Source organism: Podarcis gaigeae (genome assembly GCF_964106915.1).
Source record: "Podarcis gaigeae genome assembly, chromosome: 6".
Classification (NCBI taxonomy): domain Eukaryota; kingdom Metazoa; phylum Chordata; class Lepidosauria; order Squamata; family Lacertidae; genus Podarcis; species Podarcis gaigeae.
The window spans coordinates 57,702,954-57,730,701 of record NC_139682.1 but is presented as its reverse complement, the minus strand read 5'-3'; the positions used below and the strand labels follow the sequence as shown (position 1 = coordinate 57,730,701).

The 27,748-nt window shown below is 46.5% G+C and overlaps 2 protein-coding genes across 3 annotated transcripts in view; one reads left to right on the top strand and one right to left on the bottom strand.

The window, feature by feature from the left end:
• USP24 (ubiquitin specific peptidase 24) overlaps window positions 1-2,873 on the top strand; it is a 74,211-nt gene extending 71,338 nt beyond the window's left edge. For both annotated transcript variants that reach the window (XM_083742730.1, XM_083742731.1), the window contains exon 67: window positions 480-2,873. In XM_083742730.1, the coding sequence (XP_083598856.1) occupies window positions 480-542 (63 nt within the window). In that variant the 3' untranslated portion in view covers window positions 543-2,873. The remainder of the gene's footprint in view (window positions 1-479) is intronic.
• A 313-nt stretch (window positions 2,874-3,186) lies between these two features.
• On the bottom strand, window positions 3,187-27,468 carry PCSK9 (proprotein convertase subtilisin/kexin type 9). Its single transcript, XM_083742746.1, has 12 exons — window positions 26,250-27,468; window positions 22,776-22,967; window positions 17,865-17,988; window positions 16,364-16,497; window positions 14,048-14,189; window positions 13,140-13,336; window positions 11,720-11,903; window positions 8,252-8,422; window positions 7,835-7,983; window positions 7,524-7,704; window positions 6,185-6,366; window positions 3,187-5,721 (listed from the first exon to the last, which is right to left on the bottom strand). Exons 1-12 carry the CDS (start codon window positions 26,445-26,447, stop codon window positions 5,524-5,526), a joined length of 2,052 nt encoding a protein of 683 aa, XP_083598872.1. The 5' UTR covers window positions 26,448-27,468; the 3' UTR covers window positions 3,187-5,523.
• Between the last annotated feature and the right edge of the window lie 280 nt (window positions 27,469-27,748).

Here is a 27,748-nt window from a genome sequence, read left to right as displayed (position 1 = left end):
ACTTGGCACCTGCTAAGACCCACTGCCCCTCCCAATACTCTTTAAAGAGCATTTGGCTCCCCCCACACACACACTTTCCATGGGTAGAAATAAAAGGGCATGCATCTAGTCACACCTTCATCTTGTCTCCTTTTCACCAGAATGCTTCTTGCCCACCCACTTTTTTGTTCAGTTGCTTGTTTTGGTTTCGTGAAGGTTGCCTGTTTGCTTGTTTTGAGGGAGGTAGTTTGCGTGTTTTTTGTTGGTTGGAGGGCGTTTTGCTTGTTTTGGTGAGGAGGTTGCCTGCTTTTATCTGTATCTGTTTTATTTGGGTGAGGGTGGTCTCGGCACTGCCTATTCCTTCTGTGAAATGGGTGTATTGTGTTGCCTGCTTCAGATTTCCAAATGTGCTTTCAAACCCCAGAAGGCTAGGGACCCCTGCATTATGTGATACTTGGAAGAGTACATATGCTTTCCTAACTCTTTTGTGTTTTTGAAAGGGCACAGTGTCCCCAATGATGATTGGTGAACCTAAAAGTGACCTTGATGATGTGGATCCTTAGTGGTTAGCTGCAAGCTGAAGAACAAGCGTTCAACGGAAGCATTGAACCCCTGGCATCTTTCTTGATATTGTTAAAATCCCACCGCTTTCATCTTTTAGAAGTGAAGCTTTCTAAGAAAAAGTGGCCATGCTTCTTCCTAAAGAGAGATTCTCCAACTGAGAAGCTTAAGCATCAGGCTGTGGGGGAAGTCCCAGCATCCTTTGTGGTTCTTGTGGGATGCTGGTCCAAGCATGAGTTTAAAAATCTGTCACAAGATTTTACCAATTTAAGGAAAAATATCAAGTGGTTGAAATTTTTATTATGTGAACCTTTAATGAGTGAATGTAAAAAAAAACTTGCTTTTCTGTGATGCTGCAAAAAAAAAACTTTCAGTTTTTATACAGAAGAAGAAAAAAATCTGACTGCCTTTAGGTATGGAGGGCAAATTTTTAATCTTTCTGAAAATATTGAATAGTGATATTCAAAATTATGTAAAAATGTGTGACTTACACTTGGCATTGTAAATTATTAGTTAAGAATCAGTTTACACAAGGACCTTTGTATTTAATATGTCTCCTAGGTCATTTGTATAGCGCTTTGCAGAAAGGGTTTGCAGCCCTTTTGTGTAAGGATGGTTATTCCTTATGGAATGGTTTTGGTACAAGGAAGTCTGAAATTGGTAACTTTTTTTCCTGATGCTAAAAGTAAATGGATAAGAGCAATAAAGTAGCTTTGTTTATTCCAAGAATACATTTATGTATTGTGGCATCAATGGATCTTTTAAAAAAAAATGTTGATGAGTAAGTTTAACAAAAAAACAAAAAAAGCACTTTAAGACAGAATTTTATTGCTGTTTTGCCTCCTTAAATCATCATTCTAACACTTGGAGACATATTGAATAAATTGTAGTCTTAATGATGTGATCTGCAATCATTTGCTTATGCTTTTGAATTTGAGAGTTGGAATTGGCTGTATATGATTCCTTGAGTGACATGGGGACATATGAATCTTTTTTTTTTAAAAAAAAAAAACAATAACACAGGCAAAGATTGTAGGCTTTGTTTTGCTTGGCCAGGCAGCATTGAAAATACAACAGGTTCATTTGTTCCTTAATAACTGGAAACCAATTGAGCTACATGGGTACAATTTAGTTTTCCCATGTGAAATGCAGTTAAGTGATGTCTTTAGCAGCTCTGGGTACTAGCTTCTTCTGTGCCAATTTTTCATTTTTTCACATTTTTTTCTGCACTGCTTTTGTCTTTGTTTGAGGATTTTGCCTTAATTTAAATGAAATGCACCATGCACATGAATTGAGGGGAAGTTGTAGAGTGCCTGGGTTACCTCCACTGTAGAAAGGTTTGCCAAGTCAAAGGCACAAACAGCCAAAAAGTGCCTCTTTTTTCTTTTCACTTTGATGTACTATTGCAAAACCTGATCTGACACAATAGCTTTCTTCAAGTTGTGCACTGGTTGTGAATATTACAGGTCACTTCACTGCTGAAGGAAACAGCTATACATCTTCCAGCTGGAATTCTCTGCCATGTGTTTTGAGTCAAAAGAATCGTGTTGGTAACACTGCATGTGCAAAACAATGACATTTCAGTTGAATTTGCTTCTCTCAAGACACGTGTCTTCTTTGAAATGTGGCAGAATTCAGATATTTTATCAAAAGCCTCCAAAATTTTAAATGTGGTGTTTTAAAATTTTGAATAAATTTTGATGTCCCACCCCATTTTTAATGCAGCACCTATCTTCACTTTTAAGTTGAACCAGAAGCGAGTGCTAACAGAGGTGATATTAAAAAGTATCACTCCTGTTTGTCCAAAGGCATTGGCGCTTCCATCATTTCCTATGGAAAAGATGGTCTCTTTTCAGACTGAAACAGAACGTTCAACCCCAGGAATGTTCTGTTTTACCACCATACATTATAACATTATTGCAGGCTGTTTTCTGGTCCTCTTTCTGCTTGTACAGAGTTGATGGTTACCGTTTTCAACTACAACAATTGGTTGATTATTGATTTCTGGCTGCTATCACTTGAATCTGCTGAAGAATATTTTTTTAAAAAAACCAAATGCAACAAATCTAGTTTGCTGTGTAAATTGTGACATGTTTCTATGTTGTGATCACTTTTACTGCCAGTCTTTTTGGATGAAAAATGGATATGATATATGTTTAATGGAATGTTCTATGGGGTGGGGTGGCAGCTGCGATTCAACTGTGCACTCTTAGCTGTGTGTGGATTTGTCCAACTAATTCCTAAGGCACTTGGTACTGGAAAAGAAAAGGCAGTTCTCATGGGGGGGAGTCCTGGTCAATGGAATAAAGTTTATTCCTCTCACACACAAAAAAGGACCAGTCTGATCATTAGGTTGTGAAAAGAGGTCAGATGTCATTTTGCTGGCTTTTTACTCAGGAAATTGCCCTATACTTCAGATTTCCACTGAAGACTAGCAGAAATCTGTACCTTTGTCATGTCAGGTAGCTGTCTAACAAAAAGAATGCATCTAGTCAAAACACATTGGGTGCAAATGGTTGGCAGGACTGCCAGGTTTTTGTTTTTGGTTTTTTTTTAAAGCCACGCTGAATGCACACAAGTTAAATGTGCATAAGTTGTGTTACCTGTAGTTAATATTCTGCTTAAGCGGAGGCTACACAGTTATGCGTTCCCAAGAAAATTCATATGAAACTTTATTCCAAAAAAAGATGGCATTATAAAATGTTTTATATAAAACAGAATAAATAGTTTCCAGATAAAAATGTAAAACCCACAGCACGAGGAAAGCTTTTCTTTATATTAAGCACCTATCAGTTACAGTAGTTAATATGTGTGTTAGTTCAAAAACACAAAGTATAACATGCTGTCTACATTACTCATGAAAAAGCTGTTTAGACTGCAGCCCTATGCAGACTTACCTGGAAAGTAAGCCTCACTTCTGAGAAAACAGGGAAGGATTGGTCTGTCAGAGTATTTTTAACATACTATTTCAACATACATCAACAGATAAAGTTTTGATTATGTAAGCAGTTGGGAAACTTGACTAAAAACCCAAAGGAGGGAAGGACTTGTGCCTGCTTAAAACAAAAATTAAAATTGTAGATACCAAGTGCTTTATCAGTAAACCAAACTATTTGGCCTAAATTGCTGACAGTGTGCTTGACTTCACAGTATCTCATGTGTGGTTTATGGCCAATAATAGTTCATGGTCTCCTGAATCTTAAGTGCTTTGGGTACTTTTATCTAAAGAAATGTTCTTCAACAACTCAGTGGTATTCTTGGAGGCCAACAATGAAATCTGAACTGTTCCCTCTACCTCGGCTGATGACTTTTGCAGTGCCTTCCGCAATTACAGGTAGGGGCAACAGTGGCCAATTAAATATGGCCGCCTTAACGTGGGATCACAGTAAACAGCCCTTGTAGGTGGGGCATTTCTAGGTTAGAAGGCAGCATCAGAAGTCATCCTGACCACTCCCTGTTTTCAGGGAGGAGGGTTTTAAATTTGCAAGGCTCTCTGTTAATTATTGCAAATGAGGTCTGTAAGGCACTTTAGAACTTGAAATATTGAAGGAATGCAAGGGTGTGTTTGTATGAGCTGAATGCTGCCCCTCCATGGGCATGACGACTCCCACAATCTTTGCTAAACCACAGCAAGATACTGAGATCCCTCAGCCTTGACACAGGAGAGAATTTTTAGGCACTGGAACTTTTTCTCTGTGCTTAGGCAGGGGTGGGGGACCTGTGGACCTCCCAAGACTCCCCAGTTGCATGGCCAGTGGTCAGGAAAGATGGGAGTTGTAGGTCCAGCAACAACTGGAGGACCACAGGCTCCCCTTCCCTCCTGTAAAAGGTTATGGCTTAAGGATCCCAGGAGAGGGTCTTCTGGACTAACCTTATTTTCCTACTCTGTCTTGGACAAGTAACCTTGTTAACCATGTTTGCTGGGGAGAGAAGGTGAAAACAAAACGTTTACAAAACAAGACTGGCCTGATAGGTACAATGCTACTTAACATAGTAAATGGTTTTTTAAAACAAGGAATGACCCCTTTGAGGGGGAGAAGCTGAGCATACAATGCACGACATGGAGTTGTAGGAAACTTATTGCGCGAGTGGAACAGCTTCCGTTTGCATAATGGGGCCTTCTTCCCCCCTGCCCCACACCCTATATCTCTTCTGAGAGTTCCCTCAGCCCTCTGCAGTAGATTTGGGGGCACCACAGGGCACATATGGAGGAGGGGCAGTCCCACTGCATAAGCTCTCATGCAGTTGCTTAGTTGATTATATCCATCCAAAATCCTGCTTCAGCTACCAGATTAAATGTCTTAAGGGGGATACTCAACATTTAGTTCAAAAGCTGCTAGTTACTGCAAAAGGGGAGTTGCTGGTTACACCTCAGACACCATGAAGGGGTTGAGGTCCCACAAAAACCTCCTGTCCTCTCCAAAGCTCCCATTCTTCTTCTTTATCCCCAGCTTTTGAAGAAACACTGAACAGTTCTTCAAAAATCATAGAAGTCAAACACATTAAGTGAATGCATGTATGTGCATTAATGTCACTTTGAGCCCAGAGCACTGCCCAATCCATGCTGTTTTCAGGAAACCACATCAATAAGGAGTATGGCTGGCTACCCTGCAGTTTTGGGACAAGAAGAAACTTGGAAGGAGCCGATGCTGTCACACCTCCTAAAGGGCTGGAAGTGGCTGGCCATACATATAAAAGGCAGATAGGGGAAGTATTGACTAACCTACTGTCAACATCATTCTGTGGATGCATCTCAATTGGTATTACTGAGAGGGCACCACTAGAACCATCTCCCCATAGTGAAGATGGTTGGTACTATTGGCAAACTGGTAAACTCGGAGCATTCTACTAAGGTCACCCCAAATGCTTTCTAGAGTCCCACCTGGAAGAATATCTTCTTCACTAGGGTGATGTTATGGGGGTGTGGTCTTAACACAGTAGTTCCAGGGATAGCTAGTAAAGGGTGGGGTGGGAACAGGTCTGTCACTTATAATTGGAACCATGCTTATCTTCCAAGAGTCTCTTTCTGCAACAGATGGCCAGAGCTGCTGCTCCTTTGCCCCTTGGGCTGCTCAGGACGACGCACGTGTTGTCCACAGAATACGCCCCAAGTGTGTTGGGGCCATGGGACTGGGCACTGCATCCTGTCAAAGTCCAGCCATCATCGCAAGTCACCATCACCTGTGATGGAGAAGGCAAGGTTAGTCAACACCGACAAAGATGAAAACCTCTAGAACAGGCAGCCCAAAAGGTGGCATCCCCAAATAGGTCTATTCATTCTCCCTTGCAGCCTCTTATACAGAGAATCCCACAACCCTGCTGCCACTGCGCCTGGTTCAAGTATCCCTGCCCAAAGAAATGGACTTGCAGCTAAAAGACCACAAGATCATTGTGCAGAAGGGTCTCGTGGTCTCTTAGTCAGCTTGGGCATGGAGCAAATTCCAGTAATCATATGGCAAGTGGCCTCCACTTGAGGCCCAAAAGTGATTAAACTCTGCCAGAGGTTGAAGTTAGGCTTGAAAAGAAGCTGTCTGTCATTGCTAGCAGAGTAAGTTGTGGGGTGCATGCTTCTCCAGGTTGCAAATGAGCCCATGGACCCACAATGGTTGGTGACTCATGCCCTAAAGGAACGACACCCACATACCTTTGCTGTGTACTCCAGAGAAGAGTATTCCTGCACCTTGCACTCTAGGCTGGGCGCATGGCAGCAGGAAGCATGCACGGTTGCACCTGCCTGGCCAACACACTGGTCACGATGGCTTTCTGTCCCCAGTTCAGGTCTGATGCTGTCACTGAAATCTCCAGCCAGAGAATGAGAGCTGCAACCTGCCAGTTTAGATCATATTAGGGTATATGCTCAGTGACACGGGTGTGTGTAGATGAATGCAATCATGGGTACAAGTTGATTTGGAATGTTCACATTGGGAATCTCCATTTTTGTTTGTTCTGCTTGCTTTGGTTTATATTGCAGGTCAGAAATTAGCTGGGGTATGGAAGAGGTTTCTGCATCAGCATCACATTCTGCTTGTCTGTCCCCACCCACTCCAATTCACATCATCATCCTACCACATGTTGTCGTTTGCAAGAACCCAAATAGAAACCCAAATCACCCAATTTGCTGTCCTTGAAAAGACCAAGCAGTAGTGTGGGATACAGCCTTGTCTGTTCAGACCTACTGAAAGGCCTGTTTCCACAAGCTGTTTTGCCCACTTGAGTGTGCATGCACTGTACTGCTCATGGGCATTGTGCATGCATAAGCAATGTGTGCGGATGTTGCCATGACCATGCAATAGGTTTACATGCTGTTTTAAGGATCCTTGACCAGTACTTGACTTTCCCGCTGCTTTAAAAAAAATAATAAACTCTGCTTTTGTGAGTTTAGAGAAAGGTAAATAAATTCTATCCAGCTTTGAAGAATTCCCCAAGTGCAAATACAGTTGTACCTTGGAAGTCGAATGGAATCCATTCCGGAAGTCCGTTCAACTTCCAAAACGTTCGGAAACCTCAGTGGTGCTTCTGATTAGCTGCAGGAAACTCCTGCAGCCAATCAGAAGCCCCGTCGGACGTTCCGGTTCCGAAGAAGGTTCGCAAACTGGCCAGGTTTGCAGCATTCGGGAGCCAAAATGTCCAAGTACCAAGGCATTTAGGATACAAGGTACTTATAAAACTGTACTTATAAACTGTTCAATTTTCATTACCGGTAGTTATTAATTGTGCAAACTATGCAAGCTCACAAAGAGTTGCTTGCAAATGTCGCACAGTGGTCCCAAGATGGCAGGTGGGAAAGCCCATCCCAACCCACACTGCATCAAACTATAAGATCTGCAAGTGTGCCACAACACATTATTGGCCACATAAGTCTGGGTCCAGTAAGGGAGTCCTCTTCCCTGCACAGAACCTTCCTTGGCAACACAGAACCCACGTGGGAAAGATGCTTTGGCACGACAATATGGATTGCATCCATCATAGCTGTCTTCACATACCTGTCAATACATGGCCGTCCTTGGTGCAGCTGACACTCTGCAGTGCCGTGCCCTCTGCAGTCTGCGAGTGGGCATGAACCTGGCAGTCGGCTTTGGGCCAAATGCAGCACCTGGCAATGGCATAGACGCCTTGGCCCCCAAACCGATTATGAGCCACACACTCCTTCTTGCCTCCGTAATCCTGGAATTTGGAAAGCACAGCAGTGAGACACAGGGAAGTGCCAGCAAGCTTCCATAAGCCACTGAAAAGCTTGTGTCTGCATGTAAAACAGCAACTCCAAAACGTAGCCTGGCCCCCCACAGAACGTCACCTCCATGCGCTCGCCTCGCCGCTTGCCATTCTTCGATAAGCTTGAGCAGCTGAACATTTCTTCGTTGCTGTTGCAGCGGGCGGCAGCTATCGACTTGCTGGTTGACCCCGACAGGGAAGACCACACGGAACGACAGTACAGCTGCTCATCTGAAAGGAAGTGGCTCGTGGCCATTAGAGGTGCCTAGCAGTGCCCCACAGAGTGCAGCTCTTTCCCTGGTCCAGCCAACTGGAGAACACACACACATTCACGAGACCCATCACAAGGAGGTGCTTGGGAACCACTCGAAAGTTGAGCTGGAAAAGTGGCATTTTGGAAGGCGGGGGGAGGGGAGGGGAACGTCAAATGGACCCTTGTCATGGCCTGTCAAAGCTCTTCTACTAAAGCATGAAGCCAACGAGAATAAGGATCACTCACCTGCTACCAGTTTGGAGGGAAGCCCAGCTACCCTGTTTGGAGTTAGTAGCCTCTGGTCTTCTGGAAACCAAGCCTCATTGATGAGGTTTTTTCTGGAGAAGTGGATCAGCTTCTGCCTCAACTCGGAGATGGACAGGTCAGGGTTGGAGTTCAGAAGCATGGCTGCAATTCCTATGGAAACGTGCATATTACTCTGCATTATTTGGCAGCTTGTGTGTGTGTGTGTATGTGTGTGTGTGTATAAAACTTGATCGGGCGATTATCTTTTTCTGTTTTCTGTTATACAATTGTGTGTGTGTGCGCGCGCGCTGTGAAACTAACAGCTCAGTGTTTTGGCTCTCTGTGCAGCTGTTTAGATGGAATTCACTTAATCATTAACAGTTGATCAGATGTTTGGTAAGAAGTGAGGAGGCTGGATCCAGTTGTGTTGCTCTTCCACTCACCTGGGCACGTGCTTGAATCTGTCCCATTGAACTCAATGAGACATAAAAGTGCTTAACTTTGGCTGGATTGTACCCCGTGGTCTATTATACATCCAGGCTACTTAACTGAGTCTGATGCTCTTGCCAAAGAGAGAGAACAAGAGGCAAACGCAGGCAAATGTCTGCTTTTTTAGAAAGGCCCCACAGAAGATACTTGGCCCAACACATGCGTTCACTGTGGGCAGAGGGGTTCTCTGATGGGTGCACTGCTTTACTCTAAAGAGCTTCCCCATTCACTTCAATGGATGGAACAGCCAGTTTCTCCATGGCACGGAATGGTGCACACACCCAGGTGGTCTTGGTCAGGATAAAGCAAACAGCAAGAACCACCTTCTAATCTGCAAATTGCTTTGTTGTTCTTGGGCGTTTACTTCTGCCGATAATTCAGAATACAAATTATTCAGCCATCTGGAACTCCTTTCCTCCAGTATAGCCTAATCGGAGGAGTTATTTCTTCGTTAAGTAAATGCCTTTTCCTTTTCTTCCCTTCAAGCTGCATATTTCATTTCTTAAAAATATCTGTTTTTACACTCGCCACAGGCACCCTCCAGGATGCACAGAACCATTTAGTAAGGAAATGTGTTGGCAGCAGTTAACTCTTCGATGCATTCAGCCTTCGGCGCAACAGCCCACGAGGCATGTCACTATCAGACCATGACACACACGCTGGCATTCCCAGCTGCATCCGCACAAAGCTGCCAAATGAGCCTGAGGAGCAGGGGAGGGTGAGAGCATGTGCATGTGCACATGCCGGGAAAATATTCTGTGGCGTAAAGGTCAGGCTGTCATTTCACATGGATGTGCCCTGCCAAGGCCACAGCTTTCAGACACTGAGGATCTGATGGGCCACAGGGCAGCTTCCCAGCTACTTACTTGTTATTTATCAAAATATTTACAGTATATGCTGCCACCCATCTCGTAAAATATCAGGCTGATGTACAACAAAATGTCCACCATGCAATATGAAACACCATTAAAAACCATTTCAAAATAATCATGAAAATGGCTAACAACCCAAAAAATTAAGCAGATGCACAGGTCTTCAAAATTTGAAAGCCATGGCGCTTGCCTAACCAGCTTGAGGAGTGTTCCACAGGATGGGACCAGCAACATGGCATGCTCAGCTTCCAGCTGAGTCCAGTCAGGCCTCTCTGTAACATGCCTGGAAGCATGTGGGCAGCCAATGCAAATGTTTTAGCAGAGGTGTCACATGCAGTCGGCCATCTGCCTCCATTCTGCACCAGCAGGAATTTCTGGACTAGGCCCAAGGGCAGTCCTACATGCAGCATATTGCAGAAACGCAGTCTCGAGATGACCAATTCGTGAACTACAGTGGCCGGTAAAAGGCACACCTATAACCACAGAGGTCACTCACTCATTTATTATTTAGGAAATTTATATCCCGGTTTTCCTCTCTCGTTACAGAGACTGTAATAACACAAAGATGTATCCTCTAATGCAGGGTTTCTGAAACTTGGGTCTCCGGCTGTTTTTGGACTACAACTCCCATCAACCCTAGCAAGAAGCAGTGGCCAGGGATGATGGGAGCTGTAGTCCAAAACCAGCCGGAGACCTAAGTTTCAGAACCCGTGCTCTAACAGGTTTGAAATGACAAATACATACTTGGGAGAACCCCCAAGCTGTGTACCTGCTCCTTTAGAGTGCAATCCCAACCATAACAGGCAACGGCCCCATCTTCCAGACATGGAACCACCTATCCACCCTGTCTTCCCAGGGTTCAAATTCAGTTCATCAGCCCTCATCAAGTCCACCATTGCATTGAGGCGCCAGTCCAGGGCTTGCACAGCCCCTCCTGTTTTTAGATGTTATGAAGAAACAGAGCTGTCAACATACTGGTGGCAGCATGCTCCAAAACCCCTAATGAGTACTCCCCCAACGGCTTCATATAGATGATAAATAGCATTGGGAACAAAATGGCGCCCTATTGAGCTCCATAGCATTAGGACCAGGCCAAAAAGCACTTCCCCTGATGTTGCTTTCCAGGCTTGAACACACAGGAAGAACAGAACCACCGCAATATAGAGCCTCCAACACACACACACACACCCCAATCGGTCTATCTAGGAGACTATGGCCAACCTTTTCAAAGGCAGCTGAAAGACTGAGTATGAGTAACAAGCTTGCCCTCCCACTATGTCGTGATAAAGGTAAGCCCTATGTACATGGGGTCCCTTTCACACTACTGCCAAATGTGAGATGAATCCAGCGGGCACATTACATCCAGGGCACTGGCAGAGGGCCTTCCTGGCAGTGGCACCCTCCCACCAAAGAGAAAAACAACTACCAGACAAAAAAATTATAGGAACCACGGTTCACCAGTATGTTTCCGAGCACAATTCAAAGTGTTGGTGCTGACCTTTAAAGCCCTAAACGGCCTCGGTCCTGTATACCTGAAGGAGCATCTCCACCCGCATCGTTCTGCCCGGACGCTGAGGTCCAGCACTGAGGGCCTTCTGGCGGTTCCCTCATTGCGAGAAGCAAAGCTACAGGGAACCAGGCAGAGGGCCTTCTCGGTAGTGGCGCCCGCCCTGTGGAACGCCCTTCCAGCAGATGTCTAAGCAATAAACAACTACCTGACATTCAGAAGACATCTTAAGGCAGCCCTGTTCAGGGAAGTTTTTAACGTGTGATATTTTACTGTATTTGTGGTTTTTATGGAAGCCGCCCAGAGTGGCTGGGGAGGCCCAGCCAGATGGGCGGGGTATAAATAAATTATTATTATTATTATTATTATTATTATTATTATTATTATTATTATTATTATTATTATTCACCTCTCACACAGAGCTAGAATTCCCAGCATCCTTGACAGTTCAGCAACTACAGTTCAGACGATTCCTTGGGGGGAAGCCATGTGCTTTAAATGTTTGGCGTGGGTGTGACTAGATACACAGAGAGATTCCGTGAGTTCGACCCCACTGGGAGCCAAGCAGCAGTCACACAAATTCTGCCATAAGGTTTTTACCTGCCACATGCGCAGCTGCTTGGGATGTCCCGCTCTGTGAGGTGAAGCAAGTCGTGCAGTCGCTGGAGGCACCGATGATATCATCTCCAGGAGCGAAAACATCCACACAACGGCCAAAGTTGGTCCCCAAGGAGCCCATGGAAGCAGGCTGGTCCTGAACATTGGTGGCCCCCACTGTGATAACCTATGACGACACGAGACCTAATCATAGGTGGTGTGGAGCAAAGAAGAAAGGCAAACTCCTAAAGGTGCAGAGGGTCTTAGATGGCAGAAGCCATCAAATCCAATCCTCTACTCAATGCAGGAAACATCCAGCAGATGGACTGTCCAGCCTCTGCAAGAGACATCCCACTGCCAACCTGCCTGAGTAATTAGTTCCACTATCAAACCTACGTTTAAACTCTAGTGTATATTTAAACAGCACAAGCACATTGTGCAACATCGATGGGAAAACACCCAGAAATACCTGGAAGAGGTCCTGTCCACCCCAGGCATTTAGAGCAGGGGTTGCCAGGCTGGGCTGCCGCAGCGCAACACCGGAAATCACGTCTGTGCAGAAGCACTTTTCAGCATCTGGGCATGCACAGAAGTGATTTCCGGTGCTGTGGAAGAGTCCCCACGCTGCGCTGCTCCGCTTTAGCACAACGCACAGGGACTTGCTGAGTGTGCAGCTTGGTTTGGTCTTAGATTGCCAACCTCTGGTTTAGAGCATTCTTACGCCGCTTCAACACTTGTGGCTTCCCCCAAAGAATCCTGCAAACTGTGGCTTGTGAAGGGTACTGACCTCACAGAGCTACAACTCTCAGCACCCGAACAAGTTTCCAGGATTCTCCACGACTGTTATCATCAAGTGATATAGTAGTGCTATAGGGAGATAGAATGGTGTGGGTGTGACTACAGACTCCAGAAAATATTAGCGTGTGTGTTTTTAATGGCTTCCTCTTCAGCCAACTCTGTAAGTGGGCTGTGGTATAGACCCTGCTCTGAGAATCACGACCCACAAGGCTAAGTGCTCTTTACATCTGGAGTCAATGTAGTTGCAGAAAGGAATGTGTGGCTTGGCCAAGATATCCACAACATGCTCTAGGGCAGCAACTGAATCTTTCTCCATCCGTAAGCTGCCTGGTCCTTGGTTTGGAGGATGCAGGTGGCAGCAGTCTTGCCCTGGAGTGTTAATATTCCATCAAATGGCAGGTAGGCTAGCCCAGGTGTGTGCACCAGTCAGTACTTGACAACCCCACAGTGGATGAGTGGCAGTTCCGTGTGGCAAACTGTCTCAATGGAAGAGCGCTGTGTTTACAACCATGTGAAAGATGTACCCGTGATGAGATAATCCGGAAGCTTCCTTGGGGCACAAATAATTACTGGGCTACTTTACTACGGGCCTAGAACAAGGGAGCAAGCTAACCCTCTCACGTACCTCTGGTTCTGATGCCGGTGAATACAAGCAAGCATCTTCCTTGTAGTTGCCCGCTGCAGCGATTATCACCACCCCCATCCGAACCATCAGGCGACAGGCCGTGTTCAGGATGTGGCTATAACCACCAGCCAAGGGAAGCAAGACAACCAGAGGGTTGTAGGGCTGGACATCCAGGGTCTTCTTAATGAACTCCAATCCTGTCATGTGAATAAAAGGAAACGGGCAGCTGAGCTGTCTTGCTCAAACGAGAGGGCACGAGGCACGTCTTTTCACAGTGTGTGCTTTGCCCTGTTTCTGAGCTGGGGAGACAAACCAATAGAGCACATGTGAAAGAGGGAAAGGAGCTTTTTGTACACATATCTGTCCTACTATGCAGAAAAGGAAGGAGAAGGAAACGTCTTGTTTGTTTTAAAGAGGAACCATGCAAGTGCAATGGACAAAAGGGTCAGCCCGTGATAGTACAAAACAAAAAAACCCAAGAAGACTTTTGTGGGACTTGAAAGACAAACATTTGTTATGGCAGAAACTTTCTTGAGCTAGAGTCCAGCTGACAGGTCCATGCACCCATTGAAGTGGGCTGTGGAGGTCAATATACTTCCAATAAATTCTTAAGTATTTCTCCTTTGGGGTCCTCAAATATGAAACCACAAAATAAGCTCCGTCTCTCAATATAAAATAGATTTTGACCGCATCCTCTCTCTCTCTCCCCCTTTTGTTTTTAAACCTGACCGGGTGCCAAACAAAGCAAGAGCTGAGTTCGTAAGAACTGGACTGAATAAGTACATTCAACCTAACAGGCTCCTCCCCCAGGCGGTGGTGGATCAGCAACATCCAAAGTCTGGCTGGGATTGGACAGATTGGACTCCAGAGTTCCGCTCCCCCTTGGCAAACAGCTGCTGCTTACTCACCCATCAGAGTGCCACTCACAGTGCCCTTCCCCTGGCAGTTGAGCACTCGGAGGCTGCTCACGCTGGCTCCTTTGGCGATGCCGGCATCCCTCCCACTCACAACACCAGCCATGTGGGTCCCGTGGCTGTCACACTTGCTGGCCTGCCACAAAGCATAAAGTTCGCCATTTATCACCTGCTTCTGCCCCCTCATGCACACCATGAATGGCAATCCTTCACGTCGTCGGGTTCAAAACCACCCTGCAGTCTCAGTGTGGCTACATTGCCTTTGACAAACATGAGGAAAAAGGGGAACCCAAAGAATGTGAAGTGCTGAATTATATTAGAGAATTCTAAATTAATTTTTACTGAAAACTACAGTGGTACCTCGGGGTAAGAACTTAATTCGTTCTGGAGGTCCGTTCTTAATCTGAAACTGTTCTTAACCTGAGGTACCACTTTAGCTAATGGGGCCTCCCGCTGCCACCGCACGATTTCTGTTCTCATCCTGAAGCGTATTTAACTTGAAGCGTCTGTAACCTGAAGCGTATTTAACCCAAGGTACCACTGTATTTGGAAAAAGAGCAACAGTAGAATGTCGGGGTGACGTGAAGACATAATTCAGGACAGTAGTTGATTAAATGCTACCATTATTGGAAGGCGCAGGGAGAGAAGAATAAATGCTCCCAATGTAAAAGGGTAGGCATGACTGGAGCCATAATTTCATCCTTTCAAAGCTATCTTGAAATTCTATGCTGTCCAACGGCCCCATTATTCACCCCTTCGCTAGGCAAAAACAACCAAACCCTTTTCCCTCATCCTGTGAAGAGCTGACTGCTCTCCCTCCCCATTAGTAACATGCTAAATCGAGGGGGGGGGGCTGCAGAGGTCAAGAAAAAGATTAGGGGCTTTAAGCAGACCCAGGTTGTTCCACAAATATGAGAGGCTGGAAGCCCCTTGATCCTTCACATAAGGAATGATTGTCATTACAGATAAAAAGCAACTCAACTGCCTCCGGCCTACTTGCTCAACTGACACTTCCCGCTTCAAGAAAACACCATCGCAGTGGTGCCACCAAACGCAGTAACACGTTTTTATGAGGAATTCAGCAACGGAATAAGGGGACAAGTTGTCGGCATGACAGCTCACGTTAAAAAGCAAGTCATGAATGTTACGGGGCCTCCTCTGCCATACACATACGGAGAAAGCATGAAAAGAGCACATGGAGCCTTTCAGATGCGACAATAACTCAGCGAAGCACAAAAACGTTGATTGATATTGCTTGAACAAAAACCTCACTGTGACTGAAGAATCCATGGGGTTGGCTCAAGGGGGAAGCCTGCAGAAAGGGGCTGGCTGAAGCTGGCTTTCACACTCTGCCCACCTTTTGACAGCCCCTCCCCCTCCCCAAAAACCTCTCCCTAGAGAAAGGGAACCCTGCTGAATGGAGTAGGCTCTGGTGTAAAGGGCTAAGAGAGGATCCTCAGAAGTCAGGTGGAGGTAGCTCCTATAAGGTGTTTCTACTCAATCTGCAGGGACTAGCCCCTTCCTCCTGAGCCCACTGCATCACATCCCACCCCATTCAACAAGCTACTCCAACCCAAAGGAGTGGCTTTTCTGGGGTGGAGGCCATCAGGGTTGAAAAGTCATTTTCCACCAGACTCCTTCTGTGGGCTTTCCCTTCAATTCAACCCACAGAGGCAGGACGAAAGCCCAGCCACAGGTGTCAAACTGCAGCGCAAAAATTAGATGGTATGAAATTTTTGGTTCAATTTTATTTGAAAAATGCTGCCCTGGACCTTATCTCACTGGCTTTAGGCCTCTTAAGGTGGCACTGAGCATATGCATAGATTTCCACCGCAATTGTGCCATTCAATCTGGAAATCTCCATGCAATGTACATATTTGAAACCACCTTAAGAGGCCATTCCGCCCTGGAGGAGAGGAAGAGAGCCAATGGGAAGACTAGGACTCCAGAGGGAATCCAGCTGCAGTCAGGTCTGTCCACAAATGACATCTCACTGGGATGCGCAGAAGCACAATCAGCACCCACACTGGCGAGTGTCTGTTAAGAACGCACCCACTTCCCAGCGGTACAGTTGTGAGCATCCCTTTACAACTTAAGGAAGAAGGGGGCCTGAAGAAACTGACAGATTGAATTACACATGCTGCTCCCACAGAAACACCGTAACTGGTCCTTAATCCCACAAATCTCCTCCAAGGACTAAAGGTTTCAGGGTTGAGCCATCATAATAAACGCTGGGTTCTAGCAACGTCACTGGTAAAAGGGGAAGGTGGCAAGAAAGTCGTCATTGCTCGTGAAGCAGAGCTGGCGTACCTGTCGGTGGAAGCGAGTGCCATCTTCTTCTGGGATGTTCTCAAATTCAGTCATGAACACTCTGCCCTCGATCTCTCGGTGGTTGCTCTGGACCCCAGTGTCCAGCAGATAAACTTCAACCAGGTCGCCTCTGTCTAAAAAGAGGAGACAGCCAGTCAGTGACGCCAAGAGGCAGTGAAGGCATTGCTCTCAACGCAGCATCCCAGCATGCCAATATACAATGAGGTTTATCTTGCGCAAGCAATTTATAAAGGGAGCCGCTCCAATTTTGCCTTGTACGGAGCAGGCAGGGAAGGAAATGGAAGATTGGACTTAACACGATTATCCCTTCTATTCTGGTGATCAAAGGCAATACAAGTGAGTTGGCTGCTCTGTTTCTGTGTCGTTAAGGCCAGATTTGCAATCTTCGGAAAGCGGAAATTGGAATGAGGGTGAGTCAGTCTACTTCGCTATTTAAAAAGTGAAGTAGCCTATCCAGTAATTATTTGAGGTCTCAGCATTTAACCATCTAGTGGTTTTAACAGAAAACAAAAAGAGATATTCAGAAAATCCACTCTGCTTATTGTTAAATTTTGTTTTAATCAGAAACATATGTATAATGAAGTACATGTTTCAATTTCTCCCCCTTCCCGCTTCCTCCTCCCTTCCTATAAATTCTAGTTGTTATTGATACAAAATACTTTTGGTCACCCATCGAAGCAATCAATGCACTTTACTATATATAAAATTTCATATCTGCAACAACGGTAATCGTTTTGGCACAAACACTCATTTCATTCATTTATTAAACTTACTAGTTGTTTGTCACCCGAAGGTCTCCATTTTGACACAACTTTGTTAACAGATTCAGAAACGTTTATCTGAGTACTTATGGTTGTTTTATTTCCATTTTAAATTTCATGTAATTGTTGCATGTCATATGCTCTAAAGTAAACAAAGATGCATCCCAATGCAATCATGTTGAACAGTTTAGAGAAGCAAACGAATTAAAAACTATGTTGCAAAAAGACGACATGTGTGTGTGTGTATATACATGCAGAGCAATTCAAAGCAACCCTCACACCAAGCTGGATTGAGTGGGTGGGTTCAGCAAGGCTGTTCCTCTGCTCATCTCCACTGGCTCAGCCCAGCTCTGCATCAGCTGCCAAGCATGGGGATGAGAGGTATGCTGGCAAGTTATTCACCAGCAGAAAGCCCCCAGATGGAGTGCTCCTGGGGAAAAGAGGGGCAGGACTAAGCCAGCCTGAGATCCACTGGATCCGGAGCTGGTCTCGCTATTGTCATGTGACGGTCTCAGGCCCAAATAGGGCTGTAAGGGCAGCAAGCATGTGAAACAGGGCCTTATTGGTGGTGGCCCCACACCCATGGAATGCAGTACCATGTGAACCACATAGTGGCAGACCAAGCAATCAGTGATAGGTAGCACCATCCCTCCGCATAGGATTTTGTTGTTGACTCCATAGATCTCATGCACACATGGTTGAATGGGAATATCACCTACTGGGAGGATTATACTCAGTAGATCCGTCTTGCACAGGGACAATCCGGCCAAGGTTCCAGGGAATGCTCTGAGCAAACACATAGGAGTCCTCTTCTATATAATCCACATGCGGTAGTCTCAAAGCCTGTACAAAAGATGACACGGGAAGAACTGTGCAAGTCACGCAAGAAATATCATCGCCACCATCCTACTCTTCTCCTAAAAGTATACAGAGCATATAACAGGAATGGGGGATCTGTGGGCCTTCAGATGTTGTTGGACTGCAACTCCCATCACCCTGAGCAGTGGCCATGTTGGCTGGGGCTAATGGGAGGTGGAGTCCAAAATCAAACGGAATGTGGAGAGAGGCCATTTGTGTAATTTCCTCTTCTCCCTGCGGCTCCTCCCCACCAATGAGAGAGCATCTGGAAATTCAGATTTATACAATTAGTGCCCTGGAGCAACAAATCCACTTTAAAAAAGAAACTGGTTTCGAAAGTGACAGGGAAATGCACCGAAAAGTAGGTCAACAGAGGATTAACATGCAGATGGTGGCTCAAACAGATCAGGACGAACGCTCAATAAAGACTGGATACAATCTAACCTCTGTGTAAACCTTGTGCAAGCAAATCAGGATGAATGCTTAGGTGAACTGGAGGAGCCGTGAGTGCGGCTCAAATTGATCTCAACAGAACTGGGGTGTCACCACTGAGAAGGCCCTGCCTTGTGTGGTGACCTGCCCATCCAACCTTGTTCCATATTCATTCGGAAGCACAAGCAGAGCCTTCCTTCCCTGCAGGTATCAGAAGCCAGTCTGGCTGGTACTGAGGAAGCTAAAGAGACATGCTGGAATGAGGACGTCTAGCAGGGTGGGAAGGTGCTGGAGATTTAGGGCAAGGGTAGGGACGAGAGAGGAAAATGAAAAGGTTGGTGGTGGTAAGGATAGGAGTGCAGCAGGCAAGGTGGAGGGGCTGAGAGCAGGACTGGGGAACCTTTGGCCCTCCAGACGCTGCTGGACTCCAATCCCTTCAGACCCAGAAAGATGGCAGGACAGAGACCAAAGACTTCTCTTCTTCTCTACGCACAACATGTCCTTCTTACAAAATTGTGCAGGCTTCTGTTTCATAAATGCATTCAACTACGCCTGACATCCAGCAAGATCACTTGCTCCCGTAACTGTTTCTGTGAGTCCATTCCCTTCATTGGGCAAAAAGATTCCTGCATTGCAGGGGGCTGAACTAGATGACCTTGGGGGGTCCCAGCTCTACAATTCTCTGATTTCATAATCTCTGATAGCTTTGTTTTTAATTTTCTTGTCATTACCATTACAAGTTATGCAGCTATTATCGAACTCAGCATTACGGCAGGTACTTAACAAATGGAAAAAGACATACTCCTCCAGTTCTGGATAATTCTAATAGCGATTCCAATGTCTGACAAAATTCCTTCCACCGTCTGACTTCTAGCTCATATTTGCTAATTCCCTCTTTGCCACCATTTAGGGAGCCTTTCCAGCCTCTTTTTCTCAAAGCAGCTCAAACTGTTGTAGCGGCAAGTCACAAATTCTCCTGTGTGCGCTCAGCGCTTGAGGCCTTTGTTGGTAAATATCTATTGCATGCAGGAAGCACACCACTGACAGACTGTGGGAGAATCTCCTTGCTGCAGGCTACCTCTGTGGTCGCTGCCCCCCACAAACATACACCAAACACGCATACACAATCTCGATCCCTCTCATGCTCCCACACAAATTCTAATCCTCTCGCCCATTCTCTCTTTGGGTATGTGCATGCATGCGCACACATCCATCTGTGAGCACTCCTGAATATTTTCCCTTCCACTTCCCTTATGCGTGTGCAGACAAGCCTTGGTGACCGCAAGCACAGCCAAACAGAGGGCATGAGATGCTCTTCCCTGCACCTGTCACAACTTGCACATGGGTGTCTAAAACCCTGCAGAGAGAGCTGTGTCAATGAGTTGTTTTAGAAAACCCAAACCAGGAGTGTTTGCATTCTGCATCGGATGATTTCCCCTAAGCAGCGGCACACCTGGCATCATCTTCAGCGTTGCAACGCTCTCAAGTTCTCTGATTCGCAGACTTTCACACAGCTACCAGCCTGAAGCGTATCTGGCATCGTAAGCAGCTAGGAAGTGATTAAGCAAACCTATTTGCCTCCACTGAGTCTTGCATCACTTTGGATTTCTCAAATGGCACCTCCCTTATCGTAAGATTATGAAATGTTTGGAAAGGACCACTGGGTTATCAGTTGTCCTGTAAAAAGCCACAGGAGTCCATGCAAATATGCCCTTCTCAGAACGAAAGGGGGAAAGCCATCACAAAACAGCTCCCAAACACCTCCCACGGGGACAAAGAGGAAAGTTGCTTCTTATTTGTTTCTTGCCAAGGAGGTCAGAACATTAGCCGTGCGGCAATCTCACAAAGTCAACATAGCATGCACTCCTGCCCAACAAGAGAACGTTGTGGCTGAGCAGAGACCTGAACCTGGTTTTCCCATCACCATAACAAACTCAGCACACTGAGAAAAAACACCACACTAGTCATTCAAAGGCTGTTGGGGAAATTGGGAAGCATCGTTTGGTGGCAAAAGAATATCGTTCCCGGCAACGCTGTGATCACTGGATGGAAGAACGCTTTTAACTGTAAAGCAATTGCTTTTAGAATGTTCTAACTGTAAATGCTTTTTAACCAAACGTTTCTAACCAAAACTTTTAGATGTTTTTTGTTACTGTTTTTTAGAATATTTAAACTGCTTTAGAATGTTTTTGCTTTGCTTTCAAATTGTATGTCTATCTGAAGCCCTGGGGCTCCTTGGGGAGGAAATAAATTCGGTGAACAAGTTAAGTATTTTTCTGCAGGGGAAAAAAATCTGTTTTAAAAAATGCATTGTTTCATAATATAAATTAGTAACATAAGGAATGAGTACAACAACACCAGTCAAATTGTTCGGTTTCAAAGGGGGAATGTGTGTGTGTTTCTGCACAGGTCCTTGGCCATACAGTAAGCCCACAACTTATGTTAGGGTTATTTCCAGGGAGACCGCCAAAAGCCAGTCACATATAGTGAAAACAGAATCACAGACTTGTAGAGTTGGAAGGGAATCTTTCACTCACTGTGAGGCTCAAACGCATGAGCTTGAGATTAAGAGTCATGCTCTACCGCCTGAGCTATCCCATTCAATGGGGGGGGAGGGTTGCCAAGGTCATACATCTCCAGAACCACCTCCCTTTAAATTTTTCTTTATTTTTTTACCACACACATAAAGCTGAATGCCCACAAATTTACGTTGGACACTTAATGTACTAATATTAGAATGTTAACTGGTCCAGCTTCCAGTATCTTTCATTTTTGTTCTCTTTAAGATTTAAACAATATAAAGGAAGAGCATGCTGCCGAGTCGTGATGTCTTAACTTACTTTCAAGCATTCCAACTAAAGCATATTTTTCAAGCAAAGCTCTTAAAAGTGCACTTCCCTGATTTATTTATTCTTACCCCAATCATATATATTTTAGTTCAACTACAGTTGGCCTACTGGCAGTGCCGGTTGCTAAGGCTACACAGGGATGGCGGCCTACATTGACCCCCACTTTTCACAACTCTGTGCTTCGCTGCCACTCACTGAGAGAAGGAGGCGTTCAGTATGGTGTGGGAGCAGAGCGAAGCCAAGCTGTTCCTTCTGCCCCTGCGCCATGTTGAGCTCCTACGGCCTTGTTCCCCCTCCCTGCCTATGAGCGGCGGCCATGAGCAGCACCAGGAAGACAAGAGAGCAACACAACCACACAGCCTTCCCACTACTGGTTATGGGAAAAACAATTTGAGATATTTATACAAGTAGAATTCACTTGTTCAGTTTTGTGTACTAAAAACAACTCAAACACCACTCAGTAGATCCTGGTCAATTTCGGCCAGTCGCACATTGCCAGAAGGCCCACATCATTGCCCCACGCAATGGGGAATAGGGACTTAGTGAAAGTTCATACAACAGAAATGATTTTTAAAAAGATAACTGTAAGGATGACAAAAACCAGAAACAAAAAACAGACAGATGCACAAGTATTAGACCCCCAAAGTGTTTTGGGAATTTTTCTTTCTGCTCACTGATATGGCATTGCACAAAATATATTCAAACACAGCCTAGACAGCCATCTTTTACAAGATAGTTTTGCTCCATTCTTAGCAGAGGGGTTTCGACTAGGTGGCCTACAAGACCCTCCCTCCCAGGGTTTGGGTGGCATTTGGCATGGCGCGGGTGGAGACTTTCACTTGCAGTGTGGGTCCTCCCCTTCCCCCAGTATGGCTCCCCTAAAGGTAAAGGTAAAGGGACCCCTGACCATTAGGTCCAGTCGTGGCTGACTCTGAGGCTGCAGTGCTCATCTTGCTTTATTGGCTGAGGGAGCTGGCATACAGCTTCCGGGTCATGTGGCCAGTAGGACTAAGGCACTTCTGGCGAACCCGACCTCTCCAAATCTCTCCAACCCTCTGGAGCAGATATCTGGAGCTGTGGGGAGCCAACAACGCCCATTCCACTGGTGGAACCCCACAAGGTATATTTTATGCTGCATTTGATAAAACTGTAGAGCCAGGGGAGGCTTGGATGAGAGACATGCCAAGATCTGAACGTAAATAAGTACCTATTGTGCTTGTAAATACTGCTGCGCTATGTCAGGGACCACGAGATGGAGATAGGAGACTGACTTGGAACTGAGGGGAGACAACAGGACTGGTGGGCCTGCCTTTTCCCAACTTGTAAGTATACTTTTGACAATAAAGAGTTTCTTCCACACACTGGACATTTCTGATAGCACTGTGATGGGACTATAACTCTCCCCGTCCCTGCCCATAGGCCATGCTGGCTGGGGCTGACGTCTGGAGAGATTGTGAGTTCCCCAGCCCCGATGCAGAAAGAGGGACTTACCATGTGCAGCACGTCGCTGCTCATCTTCACGAGAAAGCCCTGGAACAGGTCCTCAAAGATATGCAGGATTTTCGTCAAGTAGCCATGCCTGGCTGCTCTGGCCTGCAGGCGCTTGGCGGTCCTTGACGTCTGAGATTTGTGGGTTTCCTCCTTAAGCACCACAATGTATTGCCCTGGCAGGCGCCACAAGTCCTGCGTTTAGACAAAACAGAAGTAGAGAGTCGGTAGATGATTTGCAGAAGCATGTGCCCCCCTAGGAGGGTGGCACAAGCACAGGGTGGGGCTCTGGTGCCCTTAAGAAAGTATGAGATTCTGCTCCCAGTCCCACATACTGGGCATTGCCTCTTCTGCATTCTTTTGACATGCATATGAAATGAGCCAGTGGTGTGGCAGAGAAGGAGCAAAGTGCCACCGATTTCATAGCAGGAATGACAGCGACATCGCCCTGAGGGAGGCCTCCTCTGCGTGCCAACCAAATAAAGCTTTTCTAAAAGAGGAAATGACCAGATAACCAACCACCCTCTATTATGGCTAATCAAAATAGTGAGGTCCACCAGAATTCTCCATCAGGCTGCAAATTGAGCAAAACTTGGAAAGGGTTCCCTGCATTTATCCAAAAATCATTTTTGCTTTATAGCCTCAAAAGAGATGAGGCACAATCTTTATTTGCGTAGTGAACGACAACTAAGAATTGATGTGGTTTTGAAAGTGAAGGAAAGATGTGCTGGTCGTTTTTCCAGTTCAAAATCTCTCCCTCCTAGCAATTCCACCCACAGATATGGATACAAGCGTATGGAACTTTGTGTAAGAAATAGCAGGAGAGGGAGAGATTTTGAGTGAGGAAACTGATCAGCAGAGAAAGGATTGCGTAAACACAAGCTCACACACCTCTACTAAAAATCTGCTTTTTATTTTTTAAAAAATAAATTGGGAGTTTGTTGCACACATCACCATGTCATCTATAATCTGCCCCTTAGAAGGAAGCTGATTCTGTACCGTATATCAGAGGCAACTATGAGAAAGAGGGGAGGACCAGGAATTCTGTGAAGCAAATCTTGCTGAATCCAGCACAAATTATTCTCCCATCTTCTAGTCAATCGCACAGGGCTGAGATGAATGGGACATGGGAGATCCAGAATCAGACCTCCCAACATCTTTGCTCAAAAGCAGTCACATCCTCCGATTTGGATCAGGGTTGGATGCTGAGTGAACTGGGGCCGGGGAGCTTCTTCTCTGCACTGTTTCTATGATTTAAAATCCCCACCTCCCAGAAGCTGCTATTAGCTGTGGAGCGTGGAGGGGGGAAGACATAAACCATTACTGGATGTGCTTTCTCTCGTCTCTGTGGCAGCGTTGGGTAGAGGAAATTTAAACTGGGGGAAATGTTTAAAAACCTGTCTTTCAGCACTAAATCCTGATCCAAATCATTTCCCCACCCCACCTATAAGTGCTTCTTAAGATGCTGAGAGATCCAATTACAGATCTCCTGCGCTGATCACATACAGATGCCCCCCATCTTTTAGCAATCTCCATTTGTGTTCCTTTCTCTTTTCATTTTTCACGCACCCCTACACTGTTCTGATTTTTTTTAAAAGAAGCCAAAAACAAAATCCAGTGACCCATTTATTTATTTTTAGCCGGGGGGGGGGGGAGAGACCTGCATGCACATCTAGGAAATCCAGATGCTGACTGCTCACTGCTTCCAGTATTGACCATACCACCTGGTTCATCGCTGGGCAGACTTCACCTCTAAAAGCCAGGGAAGTGAATTTGCAAGAACACCTTGGCTCTTCCTGACACTCCCTAGCAGTGAGAGGAGGTAGGTCAGCCTTGCACCCTGCACAGCACAAGCCAAGGCAGCAGATATTCTCTATCATGGCTGGACCTTGCAACGCAGGTGGACTGCACGAAGGCATCCACTCAAAAGAGGCAAGGCTCAGAAGTGCCCCAAAGACAAAAGAAAGACAATACAACGCAGAGTGCCAGGAGAACAACCCCTGCATTCCCCAAACGCTCCCTGGATGCCAGATCTTTCAATTTGCATGCAAGACAGAGCAGGCATTTTAAAAAATGAATAGTTCCAATGTCACCAGAGATCACAAGATCTTAATAGGCAGCTCTACCTTTCAGTAGACGAGGAGGTTCTGAATGAAGGCAAAATGCAACAGGTGTGCATTCGTTGCAAAATATCCTGGATGCCTTTAAAGCATGCCCAATGTTACAACAGTATATGACTGGTGCCTGGCCAAGTTTCCTAAAATGGATGCTTCACAAAGCCTCTTCCTCCTGCTGCCTGAACATAAGATTTCAAATGTCCCTTCTTCAAGAGACAACACCCCCCTCCCCAAAAAAGAGAGCATTACAGTTCCGTAGAGGATAGAGGGGTGACTTCATAAGGAAACAGAACAGATCCAAAATAACGGGGGAGGGGGATATTGGGTCCCTGTTCCCACAAGAGCCTTTGCTTCATGAATGATGATGCTAATAATAAGCCCATCCCAGGCCCTGACCTACCGCGGGTGTCTGAATTTGGCATCCACTAGTATCCTTCCAAATGGGGAAATCAAGTTTCCAGACAGGGGAAGGGGTTGGGGAAGCAGTGCCACAGAAACAGGGCTTCAAGTCAACCTAGGATCCTCCCATGGAAATGTTTCTGAATGCCAGAGCCCAGCCCAGAAACAAGTGAAGCTGACTATAATGATGAGAGCAGCCTGGGGCATGTGCAAAGAGACAATGTGCAGAGAGATTATTTTCTTTCCCGCCCAAGAAAGCACAGCCCATTTAGGAAGCCGCCTCAAACTGAGTCAGACCCTTCTAGCGTAGTGTTGCCGGCACGGACTGGCAGCGGCCCTCCAGGGTTTTCACGCAGGGAACCATTCCCGGTCCTGCCTGGAGATGCTGGGGTTGGAGGCAGGCACGCAAAGCTTCCCAATAATGCACACTCGGCTTCAGGTGGGGCGCGGGGGGGGGGGGGTTCCAGAGGGCAGGGAGCAAGGCAGCGCCAGGCAAGATCCTCTCTGGTTTAGGGGCTGCCTGCTCGCAAGCAAAGGAACGAGCATCTGTGCAATGCGAACCCGGGGCCTCTATGGGGCAATCCTTACAATTGCCAATCCCTTCAGTAGTCCCACTGAATTCGCTGGAGTTTATACTCCCGGGCAACTGCAGCCTAAGGTCTTTTTTTTAAAAAAAAAAATCTCTTCGACTTTTTCGGAAGTCAAGAGGCATATATACATTTTATGAAATAATCAATAAGCTCCATTGCAGCGCGTAAAGCTACTTTTGCACGGGAGCCAGGGGCTCTCGCTGCCCCCCAAACCCCGCCTGTCTGGAACGACCAGAGTCCTCAAACTAGATCTCGGAGGAGGGAGGTGCACCTCCAGGCCACCGCAAGGCGAGTGGGAGAGAAGCAGCAAGGGCACCAGCCGGAGCCGGAGCCTTCCCAGTCCCTCTGGTCCTCCTCTCCGCCACGGTCACCTTATTGCTCCGATGGAAAGCGGCGGACCCGCTCCGGTATTTCCCCAAGTCGGCCTGGCTCTCCTCCTCGAAGGCGAAGGACGCCACCAGGTCGTCGTCGTCCTCGTCCGGATCGTCGAGGTTGGCGGCAGCCGGAGAGAGCGCGCCCAGCAGGAACAGCAGCAGCAGCAGCGGAGCGCGCAAGCAGCGGCCGCCCATCGTGTCCCCCGCTTGGGAAGAACGCGGGAGTCGGCAGAGACCCAGAAGAAGCCGCCGCACGCGGAAAGGCTCGGCTCTGGAGCGCAGCGCGACGCCTAGAACCCGGCGCGGGCGGAGCCTAGAACCCGGCGGGGCCCTGCACTCAGCGGGCTACTGGAGCGAGCTGCCCTTGGCGCGGCGGCAGTTGCAGCGGGCGAAAGAACAGCAAATGGAAATCGCATCCCACAGCTCGCTTGCACACACAGCGCGCGCGCACACCCCCTTCGCCCGCTTCTCTCTCGCCGCTTCGACTTTCCCTCCTCCCCTTTGCCTTTCCATGTGCTCCTCTAAATCTTTTTGGGGCGTGGATGTGCCGGATCACGCCACTATTATCCCATCGGACCATCCTATCTCGTTAAACATTAATTGGAGTTTCTCTCATCCCTGGAGATCAAGTTGCTGCCCCGTTTTGCTTTTCCTGGCGTCAAATTACAGGATTACTTTCGCGTGGGTTTTTTTTCTTCTTTCTTTCTTTCTCAAACGCATTCCATTGCATAGCTTCCAGAAGGAAAAATGTACTGTATATATTCTATGCATGAACACGATTGGAGGACAGCGTCTCAAGGGGATAAGGGGGAGCAGTTGTGTATGTAAGGAATTCGAGAAGCAATAGGCATGTTGTGGCATGGGTCTTTGGAAAGCTTTTTTGAAGGAAACCTGGGGAAAAAAACGCCCACAGTACTCCCCAGACACTTGTTTCTTCAGGGTACGATAGTACTTCCATCCCAAGGAAGTACAGCTTTAATTTCCCAAGAGAATTAGAACGAACATAGCACACAAAGAAAGGCTGAGAGACTTCTCTATCCCCCACCTCAGGGGCCTCACTAGGGCACAGCCCCTCTCCCTGACAGAGTGCCTTTGCTGGGCTGGAATGTGACCTTGAACTGCCAGAATGTTTCTTGCTTGCCTCAGTTGCCTGGATGGAGAGGCGGGCTGTAGGGTTCCCAGACTTTTGCATGCCTGAATGCAGCCTACTATACAAGGGTCAGAGTGGCATCCACTGAGCCACCTACCTTTGGCTCCGCCCACTTCTGACTCTAGCTCCACCCACCACTGGCCTGCAGTAACTCAATACAAAGCACATATGTAGCCCACTCCTGCTAACAGATTTCCTCTTTGCTGAACGGCCTGCAGATTGAACCTAGTAATCTTAGAATCATAGACTCATAGAGTTGGAAGGGATCCCAAAGGTCATCCAGTCCAACCCCCTGCAATGAGGTTCAAACCCAAGACTGATTTTAAGATTAAGAGTCTTGTGCAGG

What these genes read in the sequence shown, in the direction of transcription:
- PCSK9 (XM_083742746.1), bottom strand. Translation starts at nt 26,447, where the DNA reads ATGGGCGGCCGCTGCTTGCGCGCTCCGCTGCTGCTGCTGCTGTTCCTG. An exon ending in TGTGAGTGGCACTCTGATGG is followed by an intron (nt 13,337 to 14,047) that starts GTGAGTAAGCAG and finishes TTCACATGACAG; the next exon opens with GATTGGAGTTCATTAAGAAG. An exon ending in GGCGAGGCGAGCGCATGGAG is followed by an intron (nt 7,705 to 7,834) that starts GTGACGTTCTGT and finishes TCCAAATTCCAG; the next exon opens with GATTACGGAGGCAAGAAGGA.